Source organism: Apodemus sylvaticus, chromosome 6 (assembly GCF_947179515.1).
Source record: "Apodemus sylvaticus chromosome 6, mApoSyl1.1, whole genome shotgun sequence".
NCBI classification, from domain to species: Eukaryota; Metazoa; Chordata; class Mammalia; order Rodentia; family Muridae; genus Apodemus; species Apodemus sylvaticus.
In genome coordinates this window covers 147,503,013-147,513,943 of record NC_067477.1, presented here as the reverse complement: position 1 = coordinate 147,513,943, position 10,931 = coordinate 147,503,013, and the positions used below count along the sequence as shown (strand labels likewise).

The window sequence follows — 10,931 nt, the reverse complement described above, 5'->3', positions numbered from 1 at the left end:
AAACTCCCAATTACATAATGCCAATTTACAGTGATAAAGTCTTATCCCAATATTTCTAACCTCTCCAAAACACCAGAAATCCGTCTGAAGCCATCTGGATATCCGTGTCTCCCTTCCCCTCCTCTGGACTCGTCCACTAAGCCTATTTCTCCGCCCCTCACTTCTCTTAGCTCCTTCTCCCCTCCAATCACTGGCCTCTCACTGCCTTGATGTAAATGAATAGGAAATATCTTGCAACAGAAAGGAACTAACAAACTATAGCAGCCTACTGTTTGAGTCAATGTATTGCTATCTGCTGGATAGAAAGTTATATAGATCAGGAAAATTTGGATTATAGAAGCATGAGTGTTCTTTATAAAAAGCTCCAGTAAGCAGTTTCCCTGATGACGTCAGTGACCCACATCCTCCAGGATCAAGGCCCCTTACTTGAGATCCTTCTCCTGATCAGGAGTTATAACTTGTATCTGCAAACAGAATACGGGAAAGGTAAGTTATAGAAAATGTTTGCTTTAGTCTGAAATCATTTAACTTACCCATGTAAAGGAACACTTAAGAGGAACACAGAGGAACACTTGCATGAGAGGCTTTTCCAGAGAAGATGCAACCCCCACCCTGCCATGACAGACAAAGTATGAATAACACCAAAATCCAATTTGGTGAACCAGTGTGGTTTATTTGAGGTTACTTACAGGAGTATGTGTGAGGGGCTACTTACAAAAGCATAAATGACTCAAAGACAGCTGTCACCAAAGCCCACCTCAGCATGCGTGACAGCTCACAAAGGCTGGGAAACTGAAGAACGTCGCTCAGCCTGCAGGTGGCTTGGCAGGCTGGAGAGTGGCCTTTCCTAGTGGCTCAGTTCATTTTTGCCTCTTCCTGGCATCTGGCCTTTTCAGAGAGTCTCTGAAGCTTGCCTAGTTTGAGAGTGGCCTCAGAGGTCTTTAGTGTTTATTCTTGGAGAGGGAGAGGCCTAGTGAATCTGGTTAGTTGCAGGAACTTCCTAAAATTATCGACTTGTTGGTTTCCTGTCTCAGCTTTTCTAGCGCATGAAATGTTTCAACATGATTGGAAACAGTTAAACAATAGTAATCTGTAACAAACAGCTAATCATCAGTCCACCAGCCCAAGTGAGCCCCAGTCCTGCAAACAAGTTCATGCTAATCACAGAGCTGGTTTCAAAAACCTATGAGGTTCTTTGGTCATTCCCTTTACCGTGGATCCATTAACACAGATATACACTCATGGAGATCTGTGTCCAGAGGCCCCTGCGAGACTGTGCTTGGCATTAAGGTCATGCATGTATCTTGCTTTCAGAACGAAATTCTGGGGTCATTTATTACATAGCAATTTGTGCAAATGTGAGGGTATAATATTATGATCAGGAATATAGAAAATTTAAAGTGTATGAAATAAGGATTCTTCAGAATATTTTTATCTTGCAGATACTTTCATATAGCACCAGAAAAGACTAAAATATTATTTTGGCAATAATTCTAAATGTTTACTTCACTAAAAACATTTCGGTGGATGTTCTAATTAGCTTTAACTTTCAACTAAACACATTAAAGATTTTGGAGAAGAGATTTCCATTTAATGGAAATGTATTTTCACTATGCCTTTCAGGATGGTCCTGAACTTGCTTCATGATTCACAGTGGCCTCAAACTCCCAATCCTCCTGTCTCAGATTCTTCGGTGCTGAGACTACAAGTATATACCACTGTACATAGACTAACTAAAAAACTTGATACAAAAAGAGGAAAACACGTTTTATTTGACAATATCATAATGAACATCGAGCTTTAGCGGATGACTGCTAAATACCTTAGTTTTAATTACCACCGGGAAGGAGATACTTTCCAAACAATATGAAATATGTTTGAACAATATGAAATATTGAACAATATGAAATATAAGAGCCATTACCTTTTAACAATCAGATAGGGTAATGTGCAGTGTGTGGCCAGAGCATGTGATGTTTTGACACAGTCTGGCTTCCTTGGCTTTGCATGCTGACAACAGACCTTCTGTTGCTTAGCTGACATTTCAGTGGTAGCTTTAATCCGAGTCACACCGGAAACTTACATTGCCAAGCTTAGTTCTTCAAAACTGTCTCTAAGACATGAAAACAGTGTAGCCTTGCTGAATTTGTGAGTTTTTCTAAAAATTATTCTACCACACAATAATAATTTCATCTTGTCTAAAGTAGCAATGTGGATTGTGACCTCAGTGTAACCACCTTCACTTTTGAAAGTACAGTCTGCAATTCACATTTTCTGTGAACGGCTGAAGTCTCACAATATGAAGAAGGCTCTTATAAAGTTAGTTTGCATGACATCATCCGACACTTTAAAAACATTTGTGGTTTTTGTTTTTGGTATGGTAGCTCTTGGTTATCATGCAAATGTGTTGCTTGTGCACATGCTGGCTATCAACTTTATGGGAATGGTGGTTATGTCTTTTTTTTAAAAGTCCACATCTGTCATTCACTGTATAGACAGTGTTCCATTTCAGGACAATGGTTTGTGATGTTATATTCCAAACACTGAATTTTCCTGCTTCTAATAGGTCTATGGTGAGTACTTTGTACAGTGATGCACATCTTATATTCCCCTAGGACTTATATAAAGGCAGAAGTAGGGTGTGGTGGGGCTGTAATCCTAACACTTGGGGGCCCAAGGCAGTTAAAGGTTAAACTGGATTCATAGAAGCTCTGTCAAGCTGGGTGGTGGTAGTACACGCCTTTAATCCCAGCATTTGGGAGGCAGGGGCAGGTGGATTTCTGAGTTCAAGGCCAGCCTTGTCTACAGAGTGAGTTCCAGGGCAGCCAGGACTACACAGAGAAACCCTGTCTCAAAAAAAAAAAAAAAAAAAAAAGAAAGAAAGAAAGAAAGAAAGAAAGAAAGAAAGAAAGAAAGAAAGAAAAGAAAAGAAAAGAAAAGAAAAAAGGAAACTGTCAAAAGAGAGGAGGGGGAGAAGAAATAAGAAATAATAACAAACAAAAATAAGCAGTCCCTAGATCCTTTTCTGTTTAAAATATGAACATTTGACTAATCTCAAGGTTCATAGCTTGGATCTGGGTCTTTAAAGTCTACTATAGTTCATGTCCCTGTTCAGTAGAAAACACTGTACAGTGAGTGTCCTCTCATTTTATTTGTAATACCAATGACACGACATCCAATACATTTTCCCAGTATTAAATACCAACATCTCACCTGGTTTGTGAGCTACAAAGAGAACTTCAACGAGTCCATGCATTTTGTGTGTGTGGTGGGGACACAACATGATACAGCCTTTAGGGCTCACAGTGAGAGTCACGTTGGCTTTAGTTTTTGGCCATCTGGCCTCCTGAGTCCCATAGGTAATACAGAATGACCCAGGTAGATTTCATGCACCCAGAGTCTCCATGCCCACAGAGGAATTCAGAGTTCAGGGAACTTGATTATTACTGTGGGCTGAAGCAAATAAGCTTGGGCAACTATTGTACTGGAAAGAGTCCTCATCATCATTACATTAGACAGTAAATAAAGCCTCCTTGGTCCTCTGGGAAACTCTCTTAAGTGTTGTCCAAGACTCTGCTGAACAGCATTTTTAGAAGGCAGCTAAAGAAGTAAGGGTGCCAGTGCCTTTACTCATAAAATATGCAGGATGAGAGTGTTCTGTGGAGAACCATATAACAGGAACAGCGCCTTCTCCATTGCCCATAGCCTCACAATGTAAATGAGATTATAAACATCTTCTCCTTTTCACAGCACAGATTTGTTTGGAGAATCCACAGGGATACTGTATCATGAAAATTTGCTTTAACACAAACCTTTCTCATACAATAGAGCAGTGGTTCTCAATCTTCTTTAAGGCTGTGATCCTTTAATATAGTTCCTTGTGCTGTGGTCACCCTTAACCATTAAATTATTTTCATTGCTACTTCAAACTGTAAATTTGCTACTATTATGAATCATAATGCAAATTTCTGTGGTTTTGGATGGTCTTAGATAACCAGTGTCAAGGGTTGTTTGACACTCAAAGGTGGTCACAGCCCACAGGTTGGGAACTACTGAAATAGAGGCACAAAGGAGTGACCTGTCTGAGCTATCTCAGTGTCAACTGCAAGCCATGGAATTACAAATTTAAGAGGTCCTGTACAATTGCTAAACTGTCCTTTCCAATTCAGATGCTTTTAGTCTTCTTAGAGCGTCTTCACGTGGGTTCCTCCATAAGCACCACACAAAGCTTAGAGTGTAAGTCCATTTGAGAAAGGGATCCCAGGAAGCATGGGCAGTGGGCGAGAGGAGAGAAAGGAAGAACATGGGTGGCAATCAAAGGTATGTTATCAAGCAGGTTACTGCAGGCAACACCTGGACTGTAACACACTGGAGAAATCTGGAGTGCCTGGAAGGTGAATGGAGCTGGACTATTCATCAAACATTGAGCCTCATCGTCCCTAGCTTAAGGCAATTCTGAGAACCGCTTGAGTCCTACCCTTGTGCCTGGGGGGTCACAGGGAGGTATACATGTGGGGAATTCTGCTATGTGAAGGGTTGAGTAGCAGCTGCATTTGCCCACGCACTGGACCCTATGTCAAGGATCAGCACTCCTTTGAATTTGTAGACTCTTAGACACCTTTGCATCAAGGGGAGTCCTGCAAGGCTGCGGGGGATGCACACAATGTATTTAGTTTATATACAATGTATATAATGTCGTTTAAATGGTTTTGTTTTTGTTTATTTTGGTATAGTTTAGTTGGGTTTCTTTTGTGTGAGTGTGGTGTATGTATACAGGTATTTTCACATATTCAGAGGCCAGAGGAGGACTGCAGACACTCTGCTCTCTAACCCTCAGCTTTCTTCCCTTGAGTTTCTGACTGAACCTACACCAAGGCTAGTAGCCAGCAAGCTCCAGAGATCCTCATGTATCCTATCCCCCAACACACACACACACACACACACACATCACAGTTCTCTGATTATAGGTTACAGGCATGCATATGACCACATCCAGAATTTTATATGCTGCTAGTATCTGAACCCAAGTTCTTATGTTTATACACAAGGGCTTTTCCCAACTAAGACATTTCTCCAGCTCCTCAGATTTTTTTAAAAAATGAAGCAACATTACAAAAACAGGGTAAAGAATCCAGCAAGAGGTAATGAAGAAGCTGAGTCAGAGAAAACCTTCCTGAATAGAATAAAAAAACACTGGCTGAAGAAAAGAGCAGAACAGAAAAAAGACAGCAGGGAGACAGCTGGACTAAAGGAGCCGTGGGCAGCGGGGTTCACCAAAGGAAGTCATCAGGCCTCACAGGAGAGAGATTGCAGATTCTGTGAGGAGGTCAAAGGAGCCTAAACTGAGGTAGATGTGGCTCTTGGCTAAAGCATAGAACAGTGACTTCAAAGCCTTCGCATAAACAATGGGTTTTGTAGCTCTTGTTAGTGGCTGTAGTTCAAATGTCTTCTGATTTAAAACAAATGGCTACAATGCATTCAGCCCAGCAAGATGAAATTTTTGTTTTAGTCACCACTATGACATTGCACACATGTCTCCTAATTTTCAACAACAGAACTTTAGGCACATAAAAAAATGTTGATTTGCTCCAGCTTGGGAGTTGGGAAGTGCACTGGTGTGGGGCCAGCATGAGGGCAGAGATGCTCACATGGAAGGGACCTGAGAGCATTCCTGTGAACTGCTTTAAACACAGTCCACGAAAACACGACAGGAGGCTTCTCAGAGGCCCTTGGGTGATCTGATCGTCTCTTGAATTTCCCCCTACCATTCAAGGAGTCTCACACCCAGCTAGCTGCTTTTGAGTAGAGCAGAGGTATTAGAGAGGCAGAAAAAAGGGGACATAGAGAAAGTGAGGTGCTGCCTCCCTTCCTTTCTTTAAGGAGAAAGCGCTATCTCTTTCACAGCTATATTCTTACATGGTGTTATTTGAGACTGCCCAGACTGTGACTTGGCAGGTGCAGCAGTGCTTTGGGGTGTGCAAAATCCCTGCTCTGCAAAACCAGGTGAGTGTGAATGTGTATGTGTGAATGTTATCTCTGTATTAACTTTGGATTTTGGTGTAGCTGTCTTCATTTGAGTTCTAATGCTGAGGAAGGCGTGACAGGGGTGGGGGTGGTCCATCCAGGACTGTGAGCAAGGCTGGATCCTGTAGCCTGGGTTGTTCACATTTTGGCAAGTGAGGAAGCAGCTCTGGCAGGAAAAGGTATCACCCTCAAGGTCCAAGCCATCACTCTAGTTCATAGTTCTTGACGTCCTGTAACTTCCCAAACTAGCTCTGCTGGCCAAAGATTAAAGCTCACACATGTGGTTCTCTGGGAAGTACTTTATATTCAGTCGCACACCTGATCAGATAGATGAGCTTCTTGGAGCACTAACCTCTGGTGTGACCGCGGTTGGAGACCGAGCACTTTAAAGAGGTGACAAGCATGCAATGATGGCCTTGAAGACAGAACTCTACTCCAATGGGACTGATGTACAAAGACAAAGAGATTCCGGGAGTGTGTGTTTGGAGGAAGAGCCGTATTAGGGCACAGTGGGAAGGACAGAGGCCTTGAATAGAGCAAGCCTAAGGATACCTTGACCTTGGACTTGTAGCCACCAGAATGACACAGCAATATGTTGCCAATCTCTCTGACCTGTTCTATATTGACTATCAAGTACATAAGGGAAGATTAATAGTAAAGAAAGAAAGGCATACAACCAAGAGGGCCCAGCAAGGGGCAACTGAGATTCAGTCCTGCTGGAGAACCTTGAGAGATATAGAACATCCTATAGAATGTTCTATACACAGAGCATGAAAAGGCTGAGGCAGCTGTCTATAGGTATGCTTTTAGGTTCATGGGGACTTAACTCCCTAGTGCCACTGTCCTGCTTTCTGGGGGTCAGATACCTTCTTTGTTTTGTTTTGTTTTGTTTTTAACATTAAAGCATGGGTTTTTAATCTATTTGAAACTGAAATGAGAAACTTATAAAGCAGTAACATCCAAAGCCTTTGAATAAAATTTGAGATTAAAGTAACTAAATTCAAAACAAAAAGACACTATGCATCATATAATTAAAAGGGAAGATGCAAATATGTATAATACATCCATTATACACATATATAATAAATTAATACTATAACAAGGTTCTTAGGACACATAACATTAACGACATAATTCATATTTAGAGTAGAAAAAGCACCTAAGAATGAGGCTGGAGAGATGACTCTGCAATTAAGGGCACTGGCTGTTGTTCTAGAAGACTCCAGTTTTATTCCAATTATGTAAATGGTGTTTTACAACTATCTAAAATGCCAATCCCAGGGGATTCGATGCTGTCTTCCAGCTCCTGTGGGTACCAGACACTTGAGTGGTGCTCAGACATATATGCAGGCACAGTGCTCATGTATATAAAATAATTTTTAAAATAGATGATAACAGCATAAAATAGCTTTTAGATGGTATTTCAGTTTACTTTTTTATTGGATTTTTTTATTTACATTTCAAATGTTTTCCCACTTTCCGGGTTTCCCCTCTGAAAACACCCTATCCCATCCCCTTCTCCCCCTGCTCACTAACCCACCCAGTTCCCCTTCCGTGTCCTGGTATTCCCCTATACTGGGGCATGAAGCCTTCTCAGGACCAAGGGCTTCTCCTCCCTTTGATGTCCTTCTTATAGAGAAGAGAAGCCACAACAGTGGCAAGCAAGGCTTGGGAAGCAGGACTATGGCATATAAGGAAATGAGCAGCCTAGCTAATGTCACTGGCTGAGAACCCATAGGGAGAGCCTGAGAGCTACTCACAGATCCCACAGGAATCTGAATTAAAGAGCAACACTGTCTTCTTTGAAGCTACTCTGATGTTTATAAATTAGCACAGGTTTTAGACCAGAAATTCATCAACAGCATCACATTTGTGCCCTCTGCTCATATTGACTGGATGAGAACTGGTATGTTCCCTGCTAGTTTGTGTTATTTTGGGAATCCCTCTATAATAACATAGGCATCTGGAAGTTTCATGGTCTAAGTCATATCACAGCCTGTATGTGTGTGAAGCAGGTTTTTATGAAGCCAAGGGTTGCTTTGAAGAGAAATTGTACAGGGCTATGCATAGAGACATCATGGCAGGCCTGATGAAGGTCACACAATGACCTTCATCACAGTGAAGGGCCTGAGGGCCCTGGCCTCAAGGTGCCTCAGCAGCACCCTAAGCTTTGATATTAGTCTCCAGTAACTTCTGGTTTTCAGTGTCTCTCTGTTGAGTGTTGGCAGCTGAGGTCACTCAGACATGGTGTGAGTACCCAGGTGGTTCCAGGGCAGCAGCTTCAGATGTCCCCTACACGCCACCTTTCCCAAGATCACTATATCTCTTGTCAATAATTCTTACTACTCATATGTTTGTCTCCAGATTTGACGGTTGACATTGTGCTGTTTCCCTGAGTGGAAGAGGAATTGATTTTTTTTTTCTCTTCTGACTCAAACATAGGGTGTTTCTAGACATATGTATAGCCCAATGAGAACAATGGGGGAAATACAAGAAAGAAAGCAACAAACAAACACAAAAAACAACCCCACCAGAACTTCTGTCTGCAGGATAAGCACTCTGATGTGGCTCATCTGTGGTCTAAGTTTGTCTTCTCAGGTTCCTGTATTTAAATTAAATCTCCAGTTTTAGGATTGGAGAACTAATCTGATCATGGTATTCAGTGGCAAGGCTATTGGACATTAATTAACGTTGGTTAATCAGAGTAGAGCCATCAGTGAATGCTATATGGCTTTATTATAATCGGCAGAGACCAGAAGACACAGCATATCCTCTATCTTTTTTGCCATGTAATATTTTATGACACCTTAAGATTCTGCCAGCAAGAATGTTAATGTCACCATGGCCCCTCAACAGTGAACCAAAGCTACAAGCCAAAATAAACCTCATTACTCAGCCTTCTTTAGAAATAGCAATAAAAATAGACTACTATACATCTTTATAGCCAAAGCCATTGTCTGGAGTCTCAAAAGTCTTTAAAACTACATCATCTTCCTGTACCCCTTTGGAGAGAGCACTTTGGAAAGAGTTCTTTGTTTTGGTTATGATGGATACTTTACTGTCGTCTGTATTTCCTATAATTTTGTGGTTATGGCCCAAATATTTTTTTAATTGTGTCACTTCTTTTGTTAGAAATCCATGGGCATACTTGACCTCCTCCAAGAGGTTCTGGGATTGAAGGTTTAATCCATGGATGGAAATGGGCTTCTTCTAAATTATGAAGGAAGGTGTCCTCTCTTGCCCTAGCTCATGATGCGACAGGGGACGGCGCTGCAGCAAGTACCCCACTAAGGCATCTTGTTTCCCTTCATATTCCTAAGCCAGCACACCTCACCTTCTTCCTCTCACCATGCCACGGGGCATCCTCGTTCTACCTCAGCCCCTCTCAGAAGTTTCTGCAACATTAGCCTGCCCCATGAGGAATGTTCTAATCATAACCCCTCAAAGAGTACCCCTCCCTTAATTTCAGGAACTTGTGACTGTGTTACATTTTGCAAAAGGACTTTACAGGGGTGAGTTAGAAACAAGCCTTGAGAAGGAAAATGATGATGAATTCTCCAGAGGCCCCCGCTATAATTATATGAGTCCTGAGGGAGGATCACTGTCCAATTTATTATTCTATTGCTGTGAAGGGATCCCATGACCAACGCAGCTTATAAAAGAAAGCATTTAATTGGGGGCTTGCTTAAAGTTTCAGAGGGTTAGTCCATAATCATCATGCCAAGACAGGAAGCATGGAAGTAGGCAAGTAGGTATGGTACTGGATTTAATAGTGGAGAGTTCCAATCTAATCCCCAAATTGCAGATGTTTATCAGGGAACTGGCCTGATCATGGGTATTTGAATCCTCAAAGCCTCCTTCCTACCTGGGAACCAAGCCTTCAAGAATAGGAGCTTATGGGGCTATTCTCATTCAATGGATTGAAGTCACCTTTCCTGGCTGGAGGAAGGGAAACTATCAGAAACAACAACCATTTGCTGACTTTGAAGAAGGTGGAATCACTTTGCCAAGGAATGTTCCTCAACTTTGGGCTTCCAGATCAGTGATGATCTAATTAATTCATATGTAAACATGTGGGTGCTTAAATTTAACATTTTTATTGAGTGTATGGTACATGCCCATAACCCAGACACTCAGGCAGCTGAGGAAGAGGATAAGTTTGAGGTCAATCTAGGCTACATAGCAATGTCTTTTGTTTTTCATTTGTTGTTAATTTTTAAAGGGCAACAACAGTAAACAGCGAAGAAAAAACTATTTCTAGTTGTCCTTTGTTCCTGTCAATGAGACACTTCAGTGATCCAAGGAGATCATCTTTACCTCTTTAATCAGTTCATGGTTTTAGAATATCATACAGAGTATGTATAGCCTAGACAGCAAGGCAATATTGGCTACATGACCACATGTAGGTTCATAGAGCAAGGGAAACCCCAAAGAAAGATAGCTCTTTGCATCTTGGACAGTGCTATCTAGTCAGAGGGCCCAGACCATCAGTTATTAAATTACACAGGCTTGTTCTTCAAACACTACTCATCTGTAGTGTGAAGACTTTCAACAGACTTGACATTGTTGATCTGAGCAGTGTCCTGGAAACAGCAAAGTCTAGGCTGGTACTCTTAAAGCAAACTTCCCAAGGACTTACTTGCTTTTTAATGAAGAGTGGCATTAAAAAGGCACAGGGTGGCCAGTGCTTTGATTGAAATCTTATATTTTAAAAATCTTTCTTGTTAAAATATATATACAAGTGAGGGCTAAACAGACTTTGGTTAATTAGAACTCTCATTCAATGGAAATCTCTCTCAACACTTTTGGGTAAAATGCAGAAAAATGTGACTACTGTTAATTTGTTTATTTGATTTTGCAGAAAGGGTTTTACTATGTGACCTAGGATGGCCTTGTAGTCTAGTCTG

General features: G+C 41.4%; 1 protein-coding gene across 1 annotated transcript in view; it reads left to right on the top strand.

Moving 5' to 3' along the window:
* Window positions 1–383: 383 nt before the first annotated feature.
* The window catches only part of LOC127688027 (uncharacterized), an 83,546-nt gene continuing 72,998 nt past the window's right edge, over window positions 384–10,931 (top strand). The window contains exon 1 of the mRNA XM_052186768.1: window positions 384–486. Coding sequence (XP_052042728.1) covers window positions 384–486 — 103 coding nt within the window. The remainder of the gene's footprint in view (window positions 487–10,931) is intronic.